Source organism: Falco cherrug, chromosome 9 (assembly GCF_023634085.1).
Source record: "Falco cherrug isolate bFalChe1 chromosome 9, bFalChe1.pri, whole genome shotgun sequence".
Lineage (NCBI taxonomy): Eukaryota > Metazoa > Chordata > Aves > Falconiformes > Falconidae > Falco > Falco cherrug.
The window spans coordinates 27644006-27666925 of record NC_073705.1 but is presented as its reverse complement, the minus strand read 5'-3'; the positions used below and the strand labels follow the sequence as shown (position 1 = coordinate 27666925).

The window sequence follows — 22920 nt, the reverse complement described above, 5'->3', positions numbered from 1 at the left end:
AATAACTGCCAGCGCTTGCTTGAGAAGAGATTGCTATGAACATGACTTATAAGGAGGCTACGTCCAAACTTTGTGCAACCCATTGATTGCATTGGCCATTTTCCAGGTTCCCCATGGGCTGCTGCTAATTGGCATAAAATTAAGCAGGTTGCAGCTACCCTCATCTTTAATACAGAGGGGGCCCCCAGGAGGCTACAGGTTCCAGCGTGCAGCTGCTCACCTTGAGAAGGAGCATAGCACGCTGGGATGTGTAGTCTCCTTGGGCCCTTTCTCCCTATTGACAGAAGTCTGGGGAAGCTGCAGGCCACATTGGATACCTTTGCAATAGTTTGACCATCCCTCTCTCTCCAAAATTAAAAAAAAAAAAAAAAAAAATTCAAATACAGCTTTGGTTAAGTCCATGGACTGTTAATCAGCATTAATAAGATTTAACAATATTTAAAAAAAAAAACCAAAAAAAAACCCCAACAAACAGAATTTCCTCCTTCTCTTCTCCACCCAGAAGCAGACTACTGGTAGAAACCGAAGCTGGAAAAAATAGTTGAAAGTCAGCTAAAGTCACCTTGGTAACTGCAGCAATACACTTGCCCAGAACAGGAGACATCAAACCCAACTACAAACAGCTTTAAAGAAACAAAAAGAATGTAATCATCTAAAGAATTAATCTGACAACTGCCCACGTTTACACCTCCCACAAGCTCCCAATCAGAGGGAAATGCGCTTTAATCTCCTCCAACTCCCCTCCAGTTTCACAAAACACGAGATGTGCAGTCCTTAAACTGGGGCATTTCCGGCATGCTGCTTCCATTTAAATCTACTGCCTTTCCTAATGCAGCAGCCCTGGATTTTGCAGACTTGTTTTTTCTGGACACTGAGAAATATGAAATTTTTTGTGTGGGTTGGATGAAGTATTAAATATGGAATAGACAAAGTTTGCAACATTTTACATGATAGCTAGATCTTAGTCATAACAAGTAAAACTCCACTGGCTTATGCTGCTGATTTATTTGGTGATGGGGTGGAAGAAGCAAAGGCTTATGGGTAACTGACAGTTGTAAAACCAGGGATGGTAAGTGTTAGAAAGCAAGCATTTTCTACATTTTCTTCTGAGGCTGAAAACTACAAGCTGTGGATCACAATGTGTGTTATGACATGAACTTTTTATTAATAACAACCTAGAAGTCCTGCTGACCCTTCATCGGGGCCATCACTCTTGAGAAGGGTCAGCTCCTGGATTTCCATTCCCAAAGAGAGAATTTTAATGGGTCTTGCCGAGTCCGTGTGTCATGCTTCCAACTTGAGACCTGCTATGATTCTGTGTTCTAGAGTCTGAAAGTGATGGCACTGTGGCCTCTTGATGTGTTACATGCAGTCCACAACACACAACTCTTGTTCAGAAAAGTATAGCTTAGATTGAAGTTTATTTGGTTTCTGCTGTTGGAGTGTTGCCCTTAAGTTTAAATAGCTGAAATTGTGTGAGCTCCGCAAAAGTAAAACAAGAAACACTGAGACTGTGACTATTTTGGAAAAGTTTTGTGGAAAGGATTAATACTTCCATGTCATTCAAAGTATTAACTACCATTTTGCTTCACTCCTTCACCTTTTTGACAGAAGGGCTGGTTACTTATTAACGTGAAGACATAATTATTGACAGCCTTAAAGTCATGACAGTTCCGTTTGATAGTTACACATTAGTCAACATCTTCTCTTGAGCGTGTAATGACAAACAGCATTTGCTGTTTTTAATAAGACTTAGAAAGCTTTGCCCCTTGTCTCCAGAATATTGTCGTCATTCCTATTATTGCATTAACAACCGGAGGCTGTTTCCCCTCTGGACTTCAACTCCATTGTGCTAGCAGCTCTACTGGCTAGCGTGGTGGAAATCTAAAAACCCACCTTCAGCTCGGGGCGGGGGGAGGGGATTTGGAGCCCAGGGGTGTAGGGAACTGTCCTGTGGCTGTCTGTCCTTCCAAAGCATGATCCTACAGCAGCAGTTGCCTGGGAGGCTGTGTTATGGGACATGCCCAGCACACTTTAGGCAGTCCAGGTGAGAAGGGTAGTCTCTTGTCTGTAGCAGTAATGTTGCTGTAAAACTCCTGATCTGCCTCAGGGTGCATAAACTCTGGAACTGCATTTAAGAGTGCAAGCTTATGGCCTGTTTGAAAATCATGCGTTGCTAATGGCTGACCCTTTTGGTAGGGATTGATAAATGAATGATTGGAAGCTGTAGACCACAGGCTGACTTTCCCACAGCTCACTGTGTATATAAGATCTGATAAGGAAGTTGAGGCAAAGCTTAGCTTAAGGTCAACTGATCATTAATCAACTGTAACTGCACTTCTCAGGTAATCAGCCTGCAAAATGCTGGCCCACTCCACTCTTTGAAGACCCCACCTATAAAGTGCTGTAAAATGTTTGCTGAAGTAGATTAAGCATACCTTTAAATGCCACCTATAGACTACAAAGCATGTTGTGTCTTTGTTTCAGGGTTAACCTGCTAGACTGACACTCTGCTGACTGTCAGGCCATCAGCCCACCCCGAGCACAAGCTGTATCCTGACCTGCTGTGTCCTTGCTGGGTCCATTATTGCTTTTGTGCACTGCTAAGGCAGAACATGGGATGCATTTTACAGTTTTTGCCTTGCAGAGAGCTGAGCTGCTCAGATTTTTTTTCCTGCATGTCTCTGACATGGCCGTGCAGAGTATTTGGAGAAAGGCACTGTGAGACACCAGAGTTTATCTTGTATCCTCATTTTAGAGTGGGCAGCTCAGCAGCCTGGCTGAAAGGTTCACCTGGGACTCGGTGACCTGGCAGAAGCAATGCCACACTGAACTGTATTACTCTGTGTATGGTGGATGGGAGTAATTTTGGGAGAGCACCCAAATGTAAGATCACATAGATGTGTGATCTAAGTCAGCTCACGAGGGTCAAGCTGTTTCTTTACAATCATTTCCACATGTACATTAGAGGTGGTTCCACTTGGGTGGAGGAAGGATCCAGGCTTGTTTTAACAGTGTTCCCAAATGGAACCACAGGCCAATAACCTTGTTTGGCTTTTGGTCTGTCTGGCACAATGGAACATTGCAATGTGGCATCTTTCAGTTCCCTCCTGCTTTCCCTGTTCCTCTCCTCTGGTGATTCTGCACTATAGAAACTCTTATCAAAGTCTTACCTCTGTTAAGTTCACATGGAACACCAGGTGACAAAAATATAAATCATGTATCAGACGCATCACATCAGTTCATGTCATCTGCAAAAATCATAAACCACCCACCACCACCACCCTGCTTTATTCTTTGTTCTGGACTATCAGTTAAGGGATCATGCTGATGCTCTTTGAACATATAAAGTGTTTATGGTCAAGTATTTTGAGATATACCATTTGATTGTCTAGAGGATTCTGTCTGGTGAAGTTCCTAATCCTGTAACAACATAACCTTTAGTTGTAGCTTTCTGCTGGTCTTGCAGAATTGAATTAATAAGAAAGCAAAACTGCACTGTCCTAAAGCAGCCCCACTTAAAAAGGAAAACAGTTTGGGGATGCCCTACTCATCACATGTAGAGTCTATCTTTTGGCTGTTGCACTTGATGCTGGTGGAAGCAGAGGGTTCTCAAAACCTTTAAGTTGAACCATGCAAAGAAATCATGTGAAGGCAATTGTAGAGATGCTTCAGACCTCAAAGATATTCAGGCAAGGGCACAGGGGACTGGACAACTCTTCCCTGCAGACCACTGCCTAAAGAATCCTAAGGTAAAGCAAAAGCGGGAGGGGGGGCTCACTTGGTAATTCTTCCAAGCCATTTTATAGTGCTTTGGGGTTTTTGAGAGTGTTGTTTTGCTCCAGTTCTTTACAGAATTTGTATTTCTTGTATGCAGGGAAGGGATGCACCATGTGTGTGCACAAATTCAGATCCTAGGTCGATAAATCAAGGTGAAGAGCTGCATGCTGGGACTGGTAGTCTGAGGGAGACTGTGTCTGTAGGGGTGATGAAAACTCAGATGAGTCTTCATAACAGTTTGCTCCCATGTCCTTCAATATTTGCACAATCACTCTGAAATGCAGCAGAAATCGCACACAGCACTGGGATCCTGAATACATGTATTTTGCCTCTTTTCTTAGAAGCCGTAAGGACAGTTTAGAAAGCGAGAGCTCAGCAGCTATCATTCCTCATGAGCTAATCCGCACGAGGCAGCTGGAGAGTGTACACCTGAAATTTAACCAGGAGTCCGGAGCACTCATTCCCCTCTGTCTAAGGTAAGTGAAGCTGTCCTCCCCTCAGCTTGCGTTTAACGTGCCACTTTTGCCTTGTGGCATTGTTTCACCGTACAGACATGCATGCAATGGGTCTTTAAAGGCCAGAGCTGAGATATTTTGCCAAAACACATTAGAAACAGATGATTCTTTGCATGTGTGTTCATCATGGTAAGATTGTTTCCCATTCTTTTTATGTCCTCCAGTGTATTTTGAGTGCTGAAACAGGACAGGGTTAGTATAGGGATTTTTTTTATTAGCCTAATACTGGCAACTCTGTGATAACAAAGGGATGTCTTAATGTACTTTGTCATAGAAATCCCTTAAGTTGTTAATTCTGTCTTATGGACTCAGACACAAGTAGTTGTGCAAAGTCTGTTTGCAGTCACTTTATGCATGCAAGTACATTTTTTAGACAAATTACATCCCCTGTATGACTGAAGGGGCAAAACATTGCTTGTATTCTCAACACATTGTCTTTTGAAGGTTCAGGCTGTGCATACCACTGTAAGTTACGTTTCTAGGTTTCTACAATTTCAGTCAGCACTGTTTCTAAAAATACCTGTGGCAAATGTTGTAGTCCTTAACATAAAAATGAACTACGGGGTAGAGACAAATGATTGTAGGTGATTGAGTTACTTTAGCTTAATGAGTTACGTCTGTAGTATCAGAGTTAGCAGCAACGGGTGCATACTTGCCTGTGCCTGTTGAGAAACCAATGGAATAATTAACATGAACACATTTTATTTTATATCACAAACATGTGAACAGTCTGTCCTGATCAGTTACCACAGCTCAGCTGACCAGCAGTAACTCGTCAAGCAACTGTGACTCTGTTAAGCGCTGTGTATCTTACCTGAAGTTTTCCTCCTTGTATGTTGGAGGCCATGCATGCATGTCACACATGCTCAGAGCCTAAATACCAGAGCCATGATTTTCCCTATGTAAATCACTGAGCGAAGAAAAAGGGAAATGATACCATAGATGCTCATGTACCCATATTTTTAGCATTTGTTTAAGTAACACAGGTTACATTTGTCAAGCTCCAGGGCAGTGGATTACTAGGTATTGTCACGGTAGGTAAGTTTGGCCCCACCAATGAGCCTGCTTAGAAATGCATCTTCACATTCTCTTGTAGGCTTTTGAAAATTTTCACGTTTTTTAATACTGTGCTGCTGCTTCTGAAGCCATATGGTCACTCGTGACCATGAAGGATGAGGAGCAGAGTCACAGCTGTGGAGGAGCCACTGGAATCCAGCACTCCATGGTCAGAATAAAGATCTGCCAACATGTGATCGCCTCAAAGTGGGAGAGGGATGTAGTTTAGTAGTGGGCTTGGCAGTGTTAGGTTAACTGTTGGACTCAGTGACGTTACAGGTCCTTTCCAACCTAAAGGGTTCTGTGATGTGGAGTCTGGATTCTCTTCTGCAGTTTTCATCTTACTGAAAGCCTGGCAGTCCCCTGCCCATACATACATAGGCATCTCATCATGGGGATAGACATGCAGTGGGCTTTAGATACGTTCTAGTTCTATAACAAGGCCCTGAGATTAAGGGGGGAGATAAGGAGGTACTCCCTGCCTCAGAAGGAGGCTTGTGACCTGTTTTGTGGAGCAAATTGTATATTCCTGAAAAATGAATCGTTGCTGCCTTCAAAATGGTTTCCCATGCTGATGGCAGAAGCTGTAGCGATATATCTTCATCATTCTGTTGAACGCTGCTCACACCCTCTCAATTCATGCATGTTTTATTCCCCAGGGGAAGGCTGTTACATGGACGGCACTTTACATATAAAAGTATTACAGGGGATACAGCAATCACGTTTGTATCAACGGGAGTAGAAGGAGCCTTTGCTACAGAAGAGCACCCTTATGCAGCACATGGACCTTGGTTACAAGTGAGAGAGCCTTCTTCCTTTTTCTCCCTCTTCTTCCTTTACTGTGTCCTAAAAATAATCCTGCTAAGGGCTTATGTGGTTTAAAAGTGTAACAAACCTGTGTTTTCTGCTGCAACATCTCTCATAGCTCTTGCGTAATATTTTCAGTAATTACGGACTCAAAAAGTAATGGTGAACTGTTACTATTTATATTAATGGAACTCAAATTGATAAACAGTGGCTGGAAAGTTCAAAAAATCATCTGTGAATACAGTAGTGTCCATTTCCTGGAGTCAGCAAACACTTTACAGGCTGTATTTACTCTTGATTTCTTCCAGAAGGGAATTTGGGGAGGCAGAGTGGAATGACCTAAACAAGAATGGAGCCAGGGCGGAAAAACTTAAAAGCTGTGGGGCTGTGATCCTACAGAGCCAAGATCTCAGTTTTACATCATCCCTAACAGGAGAGCAGCGCAGAGAGCACTGCTTCTCTCAGTGTTAGCTCTTTCCTATTGATTCTTTGACAAAAGCTGATGTCTGAAGCACCCACACATTTTCTGCACCCAGATTTTTTCTGTATCACAGATTTTCCTTGGAAACTCCCCATCTGCCTGGTGTTGAGAGTCAGCCCTGTGGAGCAGTGATGCACTATATGCATGCACTACGTCTCTGCCTTCACTATTACAGGGGCACTCCTGCCTTCCCCTCTGTTTCGAAGGCAGGGGTTCATTTTAGCGTTGCAGTGTTGCAGTTAACCTTCCAGTGACTTTTTTCAAGGCATTCCACTGCCCCTGTTCATACGTCTGGAGGACATCATACCTTGAAATCTGTATGACTTGTAAAGGAGCTGATCTTGGCTAGAATCATCTCATGGAGGGATTTTCAAAGAGCTTGCATGCTTTGATTGTACTGACTGGAAAGCGCAACACTCCTGTAATGATTAACAGCAAAGGGTCAGGTTTAAGGGTGGGTCATTTGCTGTTGGTTCCTATGCTTGCCAACACATGATACACAGGATCTTGTGACTGTATTAACTCCAAACATAATAGGTTTGTTTGCATTTACATCGCATCTCCAAATGTATTGATGTGTAGAGTAGTCAGGTAGCCTCTAAACAGTGAAGAATGGCAATAATTAGGTCGCCATTCAGACAAGTTAACCCTTAAGAATCTGGATGCTTCTATGCCTGTTACTTTGTTGCTGAATACGATAGAAGGTTTTTGGAGTAGGTGAGAGGGAAAGGTGAAGAATTGCTGGCCTCTGAGTGGTAAGGAGAAGCAAGTTCCCTTGCTTATCTCCTACACAGGTCAGCATATAGGACTGGCTCTGCTGCTGGCTCCTGCCCTGTCCTGTGACAAGAATGAAGGACAGACTGGGTGGGGGAGGAAGGGAGGCTAAAAGCAGCTTGGGACAACAGGAGGAGCACCCGGTTGTGTGAGATACACGTGGGCGTGTCTGAGGCTCTTGGCTTAGTATGCAATGGGAGGCTTGATCCGTGCTCAGCAGTCCCTTGTGGTGTTGGGAGCAGAGGAGGGAGGTTCATGTGGCTTTGCTTTCCAGAACTAAAGCAGTTGTGGTGCATAAAATTTCCAAGGAGGCGAGCTGTGTTTGGTTTAGTCCCTTGCGGCCTGGGCTGGCTGAGTTGGCAAGCCCTGCAAAGCTTTCACAGCAAGGCCCAGAGAGGATTTGCCTCCTCCCTCGCTTGGGACCCCAGGCACAGCGATGAGCTCCAGGGAGAGTTGGTGGCTGAAAACAGATCACTGCAATGCAGGGGCTTGTTGCAAAGACAAGTAAATGGAGGGACCATGGAGAGGAAGAGAGATGGCAGGCATCTCCTCCTGTGGACTTTTTCCCTATCTTACAGGAGAAATAAGAGCCTGAAAAATCCTGGCCTCAACTCTGCAGCAGCCAGAGACTGACTTCTCTTGAGCCTGAGCTTTGGTGCAGTGAAAGCCCAAACCTGCAGACTAAACACAGTACCTCCTGTTTACATCTCGTGGGCTGGAGTGGAGCATGTCCAGGGTGGGACAGGCCAGAGAGCTGCTGCACAGTCTGTCAGCCCCCGCTGCCCAGGCTGAACAGTGAGTTGAGAGTCAGTGGGCTCCAGTGAAGGGTTAGCAGCTGACAGGAGTTTGGCAGGTCCCAGTGCCGTTCCTACCAGGCAGGTGTCTGTATCACCACCGCAGCTGGTACTCGGCGGGAGCCGTTTTAGCAGTCTCAGCAGAAAAGGCAAGGAGTCATTAGACCACAGAGATTGTACGCCCCATTTCTATCAACAGTCTTTCCAGGTCACGTTCAAGGCATGTTAGTAGGGGAAGCCTGTCCTGCTGCTGCCCATGCTCTGGGGATGATTAGATTATTTCATTCTCCAGAGCTGTCAAATTGGCACCTTTCCCAAGTACTTGGATATATTTTTTTTATTTAAGTAACATTTAATTAGTTCTAAGAAGCTAAATTCTATTAAAGGTCTAAGCATGTCAGGCTGGTTTGTTTCTGAACTTCTTCCACAGTGTCATGTATTGTTGAATAGGGAAATTGCTTTGACTCAGAAATGTACAAACATATTCAAGAAGTCCTCCTTGTTAACACTAGACTCCTGTTTATATGCTAGTTACCGTGGCAAAGTCTCTGATGTGTAACACTTGCATTAACATTACACGTGATCAAAGGCTTCCACAGTTCTTTCTTCCACTCCCCTTCCCCCAGTGCTGTGACAGCAGAGCCCCCACACTGCCTGCTAGGCACCTCTCCTCTCCTTTCCAAGGAGCAGATGTTCCAGATGCACAAAGAAGGGCTGCGCAGGATGTGTCTGGCCACATGTTGGAGGGTTGAGGTTGCTGATCATGCAGACAGACTCTGACATTAACTGCCCCACAATTACATTCATATTCGTGGTGAAGTGTCCAAGGTTCTTGGTCCAACATCTGAGCTGTGCCAAGTGTGCAGTTCATCACAGATCAACCTTATTTGTCTCTAAAACCTACCCAAAGCAAGGTGAGGTTATGTGTGTGTTCTCCCTCCCTCCCTCCCTTACTGAGGTTCCAGCAGATGATTGAGATGCTCTGTTGAAATGTGTAACTGATCAAGCCCATCCCAATAAAGTTGCCTGAGCCTTTAATACATATTAATATTATCCTGGGGTAGTTTGTGTCAAAGCCTGTCAGCATGCATCATCCTTTGGGAATTACCATCATTAAGTCTCCAGTGATGGGAGTCAGGACATGCTTCTGCAAAGCTCCTCTGCTTTTATGTGGAGCTCTCTGCCCGTCTAGCACAAAGCAGACTGTTCTCCCCTCCTACCTTGCTCACCTGGGCTGCTTACTCTCCCCAGAGGGGAGAAGGAGGTTTGTTTAACATTACCTTTAGATAATTTCTGCTCCTGCTGCTTTAGGCAGTCATTGTTCTAGGGAAGAAGATGACACTCAAGTCTTTGATCATGTGCAACGTACATGTTATGCATCAGATATTGTTGCAGACTCTGACATATGAGCCAATACAGTGCAGTAAAAACAAACCTAGAGAGTCCTTGTTAACTGCAAATTCTAGCACACAATTTAAGAAGTATCTCTGCACTTTAGCCTTGCCCCTGTTACACACGTGTATTTATACTACATCTAATTGAAGCATCGTACATACTTTTTACAAAGCATGCCTGCCTCATTCAGTGCGCAGATGCAATGTGTTTGGGGGATGAATCAAGAGTGTGGAGTAAAGTAGACTCTTGCCTATAGGATTCCCACTTTGTCAAAATTAGGTGGTGTGTAATGAATGAGGCAGGTCATTGCAGAAAAATCACAATAGCCCTATAGCAAAGCCTGTTAAATATTGCCCTGGAGAACTGGATCCCGTTCCTGCCTCTACTACTCTGTTCCTTCTCAATGCTGTTTGAGAGTCTTGAGCTAAAATGTTCTCGCATGGCAACTGAGTTTGTGTTCTTCATGTTCTGGATGCCCAGCTCAAAGCCTGAGGTCTGATCTGTGTTCCCAGTGGCAGGAGGAGGCAGGGAGGAATTCCTCAGTGGTTACCCCTGTGCCCTGCAAGGTCTGAACAGGCTGGAAAACAGGGACCTGCAAGTCTCAAGATGGTCACCTGCGAGAAGTAGACATTCAGATTCAATTTTGTCTTCATTCATTTTCCCATGTCTGTTCAGGACAACCTTCTTCCAGTCATCCTGTGAAGATTAATTCAGTGCTTGCCAAGTATTCCAGCTCCACAGATGAACACCAGAAACAGTTTCAGGAAGAGATTAAAATTTGTTCTTGCAGGTCAGGAGAGAGAAGGGATCTCTCTGGGGTGGGAGGTCAGCCTGGGAGTCGAAAACCCATGTTCAGCTCCCTACTCTTGCTGATTTTCTCTGTGACTTTGTTAAGTCTCTTAGCTTCTTTTAGCCTCCCTCCCCCATCTGCTGCACAGAGAGGAGTGCTTCCCTGCTTCACAGAAGTGTGAGGCTGAGCACGTCAGAGGCTGTGAGAGTGGTAAGGACAGTAAGATTAGGTACTTCCAGTGTAATCCATGCTGGCAGTAGTTGGATGGAGCATACTAAATAAAGGGGAAGAGAGTAGGAGGGAACAGGGAAACAACTTGAATGATAATGAAAAGAAATGATGACTAATGCTGCATTCAGTGAGCAGAACCGTCCTGAGGACTGAGCGGGGCAGAGGTCTTGTGGGAGAAAAACTGCAGGCGATCCTGTGATTACAGATTTGTTTCGTGAGGCAGACGTACGCTGGGGCCAAATTAGCATGGCACAGACAATCTCTGTGCAGCCATTTCCAAAGCTTTATATGCCTGATGTCACTGATCTCTTAAGTGTAGAGGGTTTTTTCCAGGTAATTTACTCGGTTTCAGGACGAATCCTGTTAGGCAGATGGAGGCTATGGTTCATTTGCAGTTGGCACCCTCCGATTCTCAGCACAAGGTCCGTGTCTCTGCATGAGGTGAGGAGCTCACGGCAGTGGTGGGGTATTATCCTCTGGCACTAGCTGCTGCTGGAGGACACTGCTCACCTCCTGTGCCAGTAGATTTGCGATGTCCAGCAGAAAGCATGTGGATGCTGGAGCTGTGGAAATGAGGTTCTCCTCCAGTCTCCCTGCCCTTTGTGTTGCCTCCAGCTTTGGCCTCTGATCTGCCCTCCATCCTGTTCTTCTGTGTCTCCGTCTTCCCCTCATCCTGGCCCGTCTCTGCTTTCCTCTCCTCCCCTTCATTTAAGTTTGCAGATTCCTTCTCCTCCTCCTCCACACGGCCTGACTTCCAGCAGAAACGCTGAGTGCTGGAGAGTTTCCCTGCCTTTAGTCCTGATGTGCCTGGTGCCATAGCAATCCTTGCCACTCAGAAGAATGATCAGAGGGAAAACTGCTCCTTAGCTGCCTCTGCCCTGTGTTTGCCTCTGCCCTAAGGCAGAGCTGCCTTAGGCTGGGACATGCTCTATGAAGAACAGCTCTTCAGTACATCTTTCTGCCTTTCTCTGAAAGGCAGTGGACAAACAGTGACTTTCAGAGGCTTCTGACTTGGCAAAGCATTTTCACAATCAGGAGAAAGACTTTCCCTTGACCTCCAGAGCACTTTTTTGCTAATCTCCATCACGTTCCTCATAAGGGTAGTTCTTGTGCTTTGCAACAAAATGATCGTACTCATTTGTTAGTACTGTCAAAAAATTATTTTTTTCAAAAAACCTCTCTGGGATAACCTGATTGTTTTTCCTCTAAAAACCTTTAAACAAAAAACCCCACCAAAACCAAGGCATCCAGCATGGAAAAATAAGTTGAGGCTTAGGACAGCAAGGTCACACTGCTCATAGAAAATGTTAAATGTGCCTGTAGGCAGGATAGGTACATGGAGGCTGTGGGAAGCATCCAGCGTTCATGAACTATCAACATGCACTATCTATGCTGGCAGTTGCAGCAGAGGCGGGGGACTACTGTGAGCAGGGTCATGGGAGATGATCCATTCTTTTGGTTTGGCAACCTAAGTGAAAAATCTGGGAAAGAAGATCAAACTGAGCGCAATCTTTAAATATTTTCAGTTTTTCTTGCTGAAACAAAAGCCTTTAAGAGACGAAAAGCTGAAAAAAAAATCTTTTGTGCTGAATGAAACCAGAAATAGGTTTTCTTCAATAAAAACAGAAAAGAAAAAAAAAATCTAGTTTTGTAGAACGGAGCTGGAGTTGTTAGAAGTTTTGCCTTCTCTAATGAATTTTGAGGGATAAAGCACTCATGTAGGGTATGAGAAACTCATATTTTATTTCTTTCTTTTTATTTGAACCCCTGTTTCTACTTCTTGGCTTTATGGGCACCACAACTATATTTTGGTTCTTCCTCAGCTCATCCAATTGGAGTTGTTCCACATCATATAAACACTGAATTAGTCACAGAGACAGAGAGCACAAGAGAATGACTCTGTTCCGGTAGAGTTAGGACATTCCCCTGGAAATGAGCACATCTGGTTCTTCTCTCTGCTATACCACATGTTAAATCATTTATGCACATTGGCATAATGGCAGCAGCAGAGGTTCAAAGCAACGTTTGAATGAGCTACTCTGATGCTTGAGATGTGTGCTTGTAAGTGGCAGCTATGGGTCCAGTCCTCTCTTGAACAGATAGGGATTGATTTTTGGGTCTCCCCAAACTTGAATAGATGTGTTACGCCTAGCACAGTGAGCTTAAGGACAACACCCACAAACTGGCTGAAGTCACGTACAACTACAACCTGCTCTTCTCCAAAGCGTTTTTATGCATCTACCTCAAGAAGACCTTTTTCAGAATCTTTTGGGTGGCTTCCCACAAATTCTTGGGCAGGTCTAGGAAATCTAAGCTAACACTTTTCCAGTAAGTTTATTGTCTTCCCCAAATGCTTCCCAAAACCTTGCTGCATTATCCCTTTGTGTTCTTCTTCCCCACTGCTGAATGAGACACTGGAAGAAACTTAAACTAGGGTAGAAATGTCCCATCAGGTCGTCACGATCCTCCCCGTATCAGCTCTCCTGCAGCATGTTCTCTAGTACTTTGTCCAGGCTAGTTTTTGCATGAGTCAAGTTCTTTCATCCTTCTTAAGCCGGCTGACTATCCTGCCACCTAATGCCCCTCCCTTGCTACTCAAACTACATTTTGGCTGCTTTGTGGAGGATTTTTTCCACCCACTTGGAGCATTCACTGAAATGCCTGTTCTTCCTCTGCTTTTTCACTCTGAAAGAATTAGTACTGCCTGTTGTCTTGGCTCCCTTGTCAGCCCTCTCACCAACTGAGCCAAACTTTACGTGTTCACTCCATGCAGACCTGTCTGCAAAGACAGCGGCTCTTCTCAGTCTTGGCTCTGAGAAGCCCAGGTCCCCAGTATCAGCCTTGTAGTTGGGAATGTCATGGAGGGATCCCACAAGGTCAAAATCTTTCAGTGTCATCATATACTTCCTCTTCTGGGATTGTAACATGGTGGTGTGAAGCAACAGGGTCCCTGAGGCATCCGTGAGTGGATGTTGTTCCTTTACAAGGAGGATTGTGAGTCTCCTGGAGGAGCAACAGTGGAATTTCCCATCAAAGGTGTTTGTTGCAATACTGATACCTCTGAGGCTGTAATGAGAGCTGCGGTGGACTGTGGTGGACTCAGGCGCTTCTCTGAAGGTGGCCTCTTCAGGCAGTGTCAGGGCTGGGTGTGACGTAGAAGGATGCAGCGACAGGGCCTCTGCCCTGAACCACTTGCAATCAAAGCAAAGCAGCGCAGAGAAGGCCAAGCCAAGGGGAGAGCAGAGACATGGGCTGGGGGACGCTTGTGGCACAAAGCATGATTCATCAGGGGGTTTTACTGGTAATGTTTAATTTCAGTGAGAAATGCTGACGCACTTTAACTTCACTTTGTGCTGTGCTGTCAACAGGAATTAAGCTGAAACATTTTCAGACCAAAGGGCTTCTTAAAGTTGCTGGATATTTGCAGATGTAACAGATGACATAAGATGGCTTAGGGTACAGCTGCTCCACCCATTCCAGGCATAGCACCTGGATGGATGAACCCCTTCTTAGAAGGGTTGGTATGGTTACACAGGGGTTTATTGCTATGTGTCCCCACCTTCTCTGGCTGAGCCATACAAGCCAGCTCTGTACTAAGTCCAGAACTAATAAACCATGGTTTCCTTTCTTTGACAAACCTGCTAGAAAAGCAAGTGGCAGTGTTTAATGCAAACAAAGCACTGGGGCAAAGTGTGGGATTGGTTTGTTTCTAGGTAGGCAAGAAAATTGGGTATTATCGGTAAAAGCACCCCTGCTTCATTGTCCCTTGGCCAATCGCATGTGTCTTGCCCTGGATAAAGCATGTTTCCTGAAGTTGGACAGAGCTGCAGCTCAATTCCTAGCTCAGCTTCTGGTGGTCTTCCTTGATCAAAGAGTTGCCAGCTGTGCCAGTCTTTCAACATCAGTGTGACCTCTGGCCCCAGCGAGCCTTTCCTGAGCTAAGAATTTCAACCTTCACGGTCTCGTATTGAACCCTATAGTAAGAGATGGGGTGTTAACTGTGGTTGGTATCTATTTAATGTTTTACTAAGCACCAGTTGCTTTCACAGTCAGCCGAACTACTCTGGAGCCCCATGACCTTGTGTGCATTTTTAGATCTCGCCTGTTCTCATACACTTGCGGCCGCATACCTGTAACAAGTCACAATACAGGCTTCTCAACTATCTGCGGGTGTGAAAGCTTCAACACTGAAAGCTTCAACACAAGCTCCTTCAGTTGATCCGTAGGTGAGCCCTGTAGGCAAGGTTTCAGCAAGCTCAGGTGAGATTTGCCACGAGAGGGAGACATCATGCATGCAGCCCATGTGTTCCCTGAACGCGTCCACCTGAATAAAACAGCCTAGCCTGGTATTTTGTAACATGTCTGGACACATGCAGCTGTTAGTCAGGTGGTGAGAACCCAGACTTCGGACCCCGGTTGTGTGGTAGGTACTTGTGATAGAAAACAGGGCTTATCTTTTGGCTAGCCATCATCTTCCAGGCATCTGCAGCATGACTAACAGCCACAAAGCACACAGAAAATGGAATCTAGATCTGCTAGCGAAGGGATAGCACGTGTCTGGTCCTCTCTGGGTCAGGTCAGGATGATCCTGGTGCGAGCAGGACCATGCAGCGCTGAAGGAGATGTTTCAGATACCCGCAGCTGGCTGGCAAGGCCGTTCCCTGTTCGTACTGCAAACAGCCATTACAAAGACAGCTACACCCTATAACTAGCTTCGGCAGGCTGGGCCAGCGAGAGTGTTTGTGCAGAGCTGTGAAAACACAGCACTGCGAGCACCCGGCTGCTGTGGCACCTTGGATGCCCGCTGATGCTCGGGAAAGCTCCTTTGCTTCCTCAGCACCGCCGAGAGATTTCATGGGAGAAAAGGCCTGTTCAGTGCACGTGGGATGGTTTCATTTGCCCTCCAGATTGCATTGGCTTTTCCCATGGCTGCAGCACAACAGCAGGGCTCTGTTTTCCTTTGGGAAGGGAATAAGCTGCTTCATCATTGTGATCTTTGTGCAGTGTCCTGTTGATAAGATCAGTTAACAGCATCGGAGAAAAACTCTAGATTCAGGTCTGAAATATAAAGTGAACGGAGCCTATTTGTTTAATTTGAGCTTCTAACATTTAAATCCCAGAGGAAATTAAATTAGGTGCCTAAAGCAATGGCAGTCTGTCATGTTTATTTGCTGGGAATGTCACCTTTAATATCATGCACATATAATGTGTGTGTGTTAATGTAATGGGGTATCATACTGTGCAGGAGCAGGCACGCTACAAGAACTGGAAACCTGAAATATTGTGAGTGAGGGGAGCTGAGACGGGATTGGATTTATTCTCATCCTTCTCCGTAGGAGCAAAGACTCACTGACCAGCGTGCAGGTGGTTTTGCTGATTGCAGGTGGGGGTGGCAGCCTGATCTATGAGCACAGGGCTGTATGCTCTTGAGCCATTTTGATTAGGCAACTTTTAAGAGGGGAAATCTTGTCTACATGCAAATTCAAGGATGACAGTACTTCCTGCTTCTAAGCCCTCTTCAGCTGTTGGTGTGCTGTGGACACATGCCTTGCCTCTGTATCCTTGGGAGAGCTCAAGAGTGCTGGATTCCTGTGCTGAGGGACACGGCTGTTTGGTTACACCCGTGCTTCGGAGACTCTCTTCTTCTCCAGGAAGGAGAGCAGCTCTCCCCACCAGCATGGGGTGGTAGGGTTTGGGGTGGGTTTTTTCTGACTCGGGCTGTTAAGGATGGGCTCTGAGTGACACACTGTGTGAATGTCACTGCAGCAGTTTGTCATTGCAGCCTGTGATGCCTGCCCTCCAGCAAAGTTAACTATCTATGCAGGGCTTACAGAATGGCACTGCAATATTTTTTCAGTGCGCTGCATAGAGCAGACTGCCAGTGCTTTGATCCCACACAGTCCACAAGACAGCTGAGCTGTGGACCCCTGTCATACTCCACTTGTCAGACCCTTTAGGGAGCCAGTTCAGCTCACTGCATCAGTGGAATTTGGTTTTTTTTTCAGCTGGATTACTAAAATTCACTGAGAGGGGGCAGTGAGCTGCAGATGGGCTTCAGCAATCTCAGAGGGTTGCACCCCAGGTTAATGCTAGCCACAGTGCTCCATGTAGGTTTGCTCCTACTCTGGGAGTCTGTGGTTTAGCCAGGACCTGACCTATCTCCCTTTTCTCTCTCTCCACCCTTTGCTGTTTACCCCTGCATACCCTGTCTTGTTTTCCTCCAGCCTCAGAGCAGCTGGCTGCCTCGCACACATGGTTCCCATTTCTCTCCTGCCTCTGGCACCTTGGGAGCACCCAGGGGTCTTCCTGCTGTGCTTGTCTTCTAGTTCCCCTGCCAAAGCTGTGGCTCCTCATTCCTGCTCTGTCACCCGTCCCAACCTCTGGCATTTTTGCTCATCCGCGGATGGCTGAATATTCATTTCCTCCTTGCCTGATTGCTGTGAATACCAATTCCTCCTCCTTTTTCCGGCTGTTCTGTAGATTTTGATGTCTGCCAAATTGTTTTCATTCCCTCACCCCATTGCAGGCTGCACCTCCGCAGAAAGCGATCTGCTCGGTGCAGAGCCCCAGCTCCCCACCCAGCTCTTCCTCCTGAGCTGAGCGATCGGGTTGCCCTCCTGCCTCCAACACGGACAAACGGCTTCCTCCTCCTGCAAACAGTCAACAAACGAGTGCCTCCAGTTCAACAGGCAGAATAGTTACAGGCTCCTGCAAGGAGACTGCAGTAGTTTGCGGTGGTACTGCGTGTTTCAGTGCAATGTTTCTCAGCTTGCCAGTCTGCAGATTGGTGCCAGGTTGCAGAGTCCTGTCCAAAGCAGCAAGCTTCTGGCTCCTAGCTGAAGCAGGTTTTTTTCAGGCTCCATCAGAAAGGCCTGATGGAGGTGCCTGCATCCATGCTGAGCAGCTCAGCCGTAAACCCTGGCCTGGAAGCCTGCTGCAGGTTGAAGCTAAGTGAAGACGGGAATGTGGTGGAAAGGGGAGACTGCAGTTCCCTGCTCCTCTGGGAAGTCTGTGTGCAGTGGCAGCAGTGTGGCAAGGTTGAAGAGGAGAGAACTGCAGGCACCTGGTAGCTCTTGGATCTGGATTTGGTGTTTTCGGATCTCTTTTCTTGCCAACCAAAGGAAGAAAGGGAGACGAGAGGCTTCCCTTTCTCTTTCTGTCCAATAGCCCTGCTCGTGTGTTACCAAAATGGAGCCCAGAGGCTTCCACTTGCCAAACAGCCCACGGCATCCCTGTGGTCATTCACTCCCCACTGGTGTTACTGGTACCAAGGAGCTGGTGGGGATGGAAGGTGGTTTCCTGCATGGAGGTGGGACAGTGGAGAGCAGTGGGGCTTAGCTCCATCAGCGGGCACTTAGCTCCATCAGTGTTTGGTGCTGGAGCGCTCCCTTCTCTGGGAGGGAGCACAGACCCTCACGGCTGGGGAGAACGGGGAAGGGTGAGAAAGGGGGCGTGGAAATGGTGGTTGTTTCAGAATGGAAAGCAATGCCAGAGACAGATGAAGTGATGGAGTGAAGGAAGGAAAGAAGGAGCAGGGGGTAAGAAACAAACCTGTAGGTTGAAATGGGAATAATCCACATGATACTGCTGCAACCTAACTCCCAGGAATGCTGCTCCAAGGCCCCCTCACTGTGTGGGGATGTTTGCCTGGTCCCACACTACCGTCTCTGCTCCCGTGCCAAGCCAGCTGGCCTGCCTAGAGCTCTGGCCTTTATGGCTGTTGTGAAGAGAGGCAGGATGTGTTTGCTTTTGGCTATCACGTGCTTTTTTAAAGAGGGTGGGAGTTCCTCCCCTTGAATTCCTGGGGCTAGTTTCCCCCCCAGTGTCTCTGGTATGTGTGACTTGGGGGGCTCCATGGAACCAGGGCCGTGGCCCTCAGCTGGGAATTTTGACCTGTTGGCAGCTGCTTTCCTTGGCCACTTCATGCTTTTTAACCTGACCTTGAGATGAGCCAGAATTTTTCCCAGCGCAAGTGTGCGAGATGGTCATGTGCAGTACAGTGTGGAGGTGCCTATTGCGGGCACCTCTGGGAGCATCTGCCATACCCAGCATGCGCTTCATCTGAACGATGTGCTGCGCTTGGGTCAGAGCCCTCCCCGTGCCCGGAGCACCGGCTCTGGACAGGTCTCAGGCTCTCCCTGCGCTGTTGTTTCCTGATTAAACTGTGAGTTTAACTTCAGTGGATCAGATGAAAGTGGCTGTCTCCCACTGTCTCTCCAACAGTTGTTATCTTGACCCCTTTTTCTCCTTCCCCACACTGTCTAAAGCCAAGCCTCTAATTTTAGACAGAGGAGGATAATTGAGGGTCAAAAAGATTGCTGTATAATTTTTTTTCAGTGGTTGGGATGGGAGGCAAAGTTGGGAGCTCCTTGCCCTCAAACCTTTGTATTGCAGGAAAGAAGGGCACAGGGGAAGGAGTGAGATGGTACAGTCTGCTTTCTGCAGAAGTCATTCTGTTTCTTGGCACTTAGCTAAAACTAGCAGTGTAAAGGCGTAAACTACTGTATTTCCTTTGCAGATCCTATTGACTGAAGAGTTTGTAGAGAGAATGCTGGAAGATTTAGAAGATCTGAATTCTCCAGAGGAAGTAAGGCTGCGTCATTCCCATATCTCCCATGTACTGTCCCATAGAGCTCAGCCCATCCTGCAGCTTGCCTTTGATCCTCCCCTCCACTCACAGGCTGAAGCCCTGCCCTGTAGACTCAAGGCCTTGCTAAACTTTCACATCTGCTGTGAACTGAGGCACTGAGAGGAGGGATTGCAGTATAAACAGGGCAGGGATGGATATTAAGGGAAACTCTCTATTTCCTTTCCATCAGTGTCTTTCCCAACATGGTATCTGAGTGCCCTGGATCAAAGCAGTAGTGTCTGGGCCAGGTGGTGGGGTTTCTTCCATGCCATGCATAGTGTCCTCGGCAGCAGCTCCAGGCACACCACCTTCCCTGCTTTCAGAAAGGCTGAAAGGGGTGGCAACACATTTAGTGCTGAACAATCTATTGTAGAGGCCTCCTTTTTTTGGTTTGGGGGGCAGGCAGGGGCTTTTGCACATCTGCTACTTGGCCTTCACCTGCCGCCTCTGCGTGGTGTGCAAAGGACCATCACCAGCCTGGAAGTGTTATAGCAGCAGCCAAGGGAGCTTTATAAAGCTTTGCTGTACAGTACTAAACTTCCCCCTGCCATGTGATCTCTTCCTGGGGAACATTTAACACCCTGTCTCCCATGCATGCCATATAAATACTCTGCTTGACTTCAAAGAGCAGTGGCAGAAATGACATGTAATATTTTTAATCCCATTTTTTACAGCTCCCTGCAGACTCTAAAGAAACTTTCCTTGGCTTGTAGAGCAGCCCTCCCATCGCTCACCCTGCTCCCCTCCCCCCAGGAAAATCTCAGGGCTCTAATTGTTTAATCCAGAGTTGATTTAATGCCAGGGTGTTCTTCTCTGTGTGAGTGAGGGGAGCATGCTGCTGGCTGTGCAGTGACTTTCAGGCCAGCTTTTATCCAGTTAAACCTAATCCAAAGCTCATTTTTGCTAGCGACATGGAAGCCCAGGAGCACTTTGGTTTGAAGGCCCTTTAGTTAAGGCTTTGGATGCCTCATAGTCCTTCACTTTCCACTGAGAGGCAGAGGCAATGAGCATGGCAGCTCCTGGCACAGGGACTGGGCATTTGGTTCTGAGTTACTGTGACTTTTCTAAATTAAAGAGTGAAAAACAAACAAATGCAAAGGATGGCTTCTCCAAGAGGATTGCTTTGGAACCACTCCTGTTTATAAAAAGGAAAATACTTGAGATGAAATGTGATCTTTCAGCATCCAGATTCCTCCAAGGATTTGTAACTTGCAGGACCCTGGTTTGGGCCAACTGAAGGCGTTCCTCAGCAACCCTAACCACTGCTGCTGATATTCATGTGGTAGAATGAAGCACTGCAAGGACAGTTCGCTGCATAAAGAGCCACCTGTGTTAAATGAAATTCAGTGAAATGATCTGTCTGAATATCTTTAGCATGTTTTTCACATACCCTGGACACTGAACGCAGAAGAATCCCCTGGGCAGTGCAGGGCCACCAGATTATATGGTGCAAGCTATACCCGGGGTTTGAGTTTAAAAAAAAACAACCATAAGTAGGACTTGGGCTGTTTATGTTTCCTAGAGGAGAAAGAGTGGGAGTTTATGGTAGCTGCTATCCTGGAGGATCCTCCTGCCATGCCTGGGTCATGGGTCAGACCCTGAACCTCCAACCCGACATACTAGGGTCAGTGGGTGCCAGCTGCAGGTAACCCTCATACACAGCTGCAAACAGAGCAAGGTCAGGAGCAAATTCACATTAGAGCCATCCTTTCTGTGGAGCAGGCAGCTGGCGGGCATCTCCTTTACTGGGAACCTGCCGTTGGGTGTGCATTAGGGGCGCTTAGGGGAAGAAAAACAAGTAATTGGATAAAGATAGATGACGCACAGGTCACCGTCCGCTTCCACCAACTCTCTAATTCACATAGCCCCTAGGAAGCTTATGGCACTGCTGGCCTTGGTCTGAGGACTCTCTTGGGAGAGGACCACTGTATCTGTAACCATTCTGATTTAGCTGCTTCCAGGTCAGATTGTCACTGGTGGTATGGGATCCTGGTGAGATTCCTCCCTGGGAGTCCCATCCCTCCCACAGGGACTCGCAGTGTCACACGGTGCTACACTGTGGGTGCAGCAGAGTTTTAAAAGCAAAATGATCCTGCAGACTGCCTTACAGAGCTGTCCCCTGTGTGTTTTGGAGCCTCAGGCTGGGCACTGGGATTGTGTGAAATGCTCATGCAGAACTGGTTGCCATTCAGCTGTGGATGGGGCAAATTTGTAGCCTAAGAGATTCCACCTCCCACCTCCCTCCCCAGAGCTTTTTTTTTGAGAGATCTATATGAATGCATGGGCCCTGGTCAAATGCGGCTGTGAAAAGGGTTGGCGGTAAGGTTCCTTGAAGCTCTGTCCCTACATGGTTGCGTTTGGCATCAGAGATGTTGAGGTGACTTCCCAGCCTAAGGCAGCGTACCCTGGAGTGACATCAGGATGGGACCAGTACACTTGCCTTGTTTGGGAAACATTGGCCAGAGACAGTGCTGTGTAAACCAGACTGGGGCAAAAAAATCTCCATTCTGTGTGCTTCAATCAATGTTTGCAAAACAGCCGGGGCAGCCGAGTGCCTGTGTGAATGTGAGGCATTGTATGGGCGCTCTGCAAAGCCTTTGTACCAATGATGGGCAGGGCTGGAGCAGAAGCGCTGTTCAGGCACGCTGGCTTTCCCCAGCCAGGGCAGCACAGTTTGCCCTCCCACAGGTGATGGCCCTTTGCAAGCCTGTCACCCGGCAGGGCCGTGCTAGCTCACGTACATCCCACCCCGCACAAGCAAGAGTTTGAAAGCTGCCGTAAGTTTCCCTTGAAAGCAAATGGGGGCTCTGGGGGCCGGAGTAGGTGAAAGGAAAGGGACGTGGTCAGGTAGGAGGGGAGATAGTTCAGCTGCAAACTTCCAGAGAGGTTGGGGAGAGGAAATGGTGATGGGGATAGAAACCCTCCAGAATCTGTCTGATGAAATAAACAGCACTTGAGCTGAAAGCTCAGAACTTTACTTTGGCAGCTGAGGCACAGGCCACATTATCTAATGTCCACTGCTGTCCAAAACATACTGATGGGGAAATGTTTTCTTGGTGGCCTCTTGTTTTAAAAAATAATAATAACATGGGGCTGCCTGCCTTTGTGATGATTTTGGGTTTTCTGTGCAGGTTGCAGAGATACACATTAACTGGTTCTTTTCACTGTCTTACAGTTTAAACTTCCAAAGGAGTACAGCTGGCCTGAAAAGAAACTGAAAGTTTCCATCTTGCCAGATGCCGTGTTCGACAACCCGTTGCATTAGAGCTGAATTACACCCTTCTAACGACTGGGAGAGCCAAGTTACTGTCCATTACCCAGTGACTCACAGGATAATTAATGCAGTAAAAACTCTGCCTGCAAATAAAAGTTTGCTGTACAACCACTGCAAACAGAAGAGGAGCTACTCAGCACCAGCCCAGACCGAACTGAGCCCTTTCCTTTATCCTTCCCAAGGCTGAGCTCTCTGGGAACAGCCTGCGTATGTGTGAGTGTGAGTGAGAAATATTTAACTATGAAAATTAGTAGTAAGAATCCTTTCTCTCTCCTAGCTACAGAACTCCCCTCTGCCTTAGCCCAGGGTGTAGACGCTCTGCACGCCTGTATTTACACATGCATTTCTGCCAGGTGCGAGCCTATAATCCATGGATTAAATGTTCTTTACGTGA

General features: G+C 46.9%; 1 protein-coding gene across 3 annotated transcripts in view; it reads left to right on the top strand.

Annotated features, from left to right (window-relative positions):
- SUFU (SUFU negative regulator of hedgehog signaling) overlaps nucleotides 1-22920 on the top strand; it is a 95512-nt gene extending 72592 nt beyond the window's left edge. For all 3 annotated transcript variants that reach the window (XM_055719706.1, XM_055719707.1, XM_014278434.3), the window contains exons 9-12: nucleotides 4122-4256; nucleotides 6011-6149; nucleotides 19142-19210; nucleotides 22428-22920. In XM_055719706.1, coding sequence (XP_055575681.1) covers nucleotides 4122-4256; nucleotides 6011-6149; nucleotides 19142-19210; nucleotides 22428-22517 — 433 coding nt within the window. In that variant the 3' untranslated portion in view covers nucleotides 22518-22920. The remainder of the gene's footprint in view (nucleotides 1-4121; nucleotides 4257-6010; nucleotides 6150-19141; nucleotides 19211-22427) is intronic.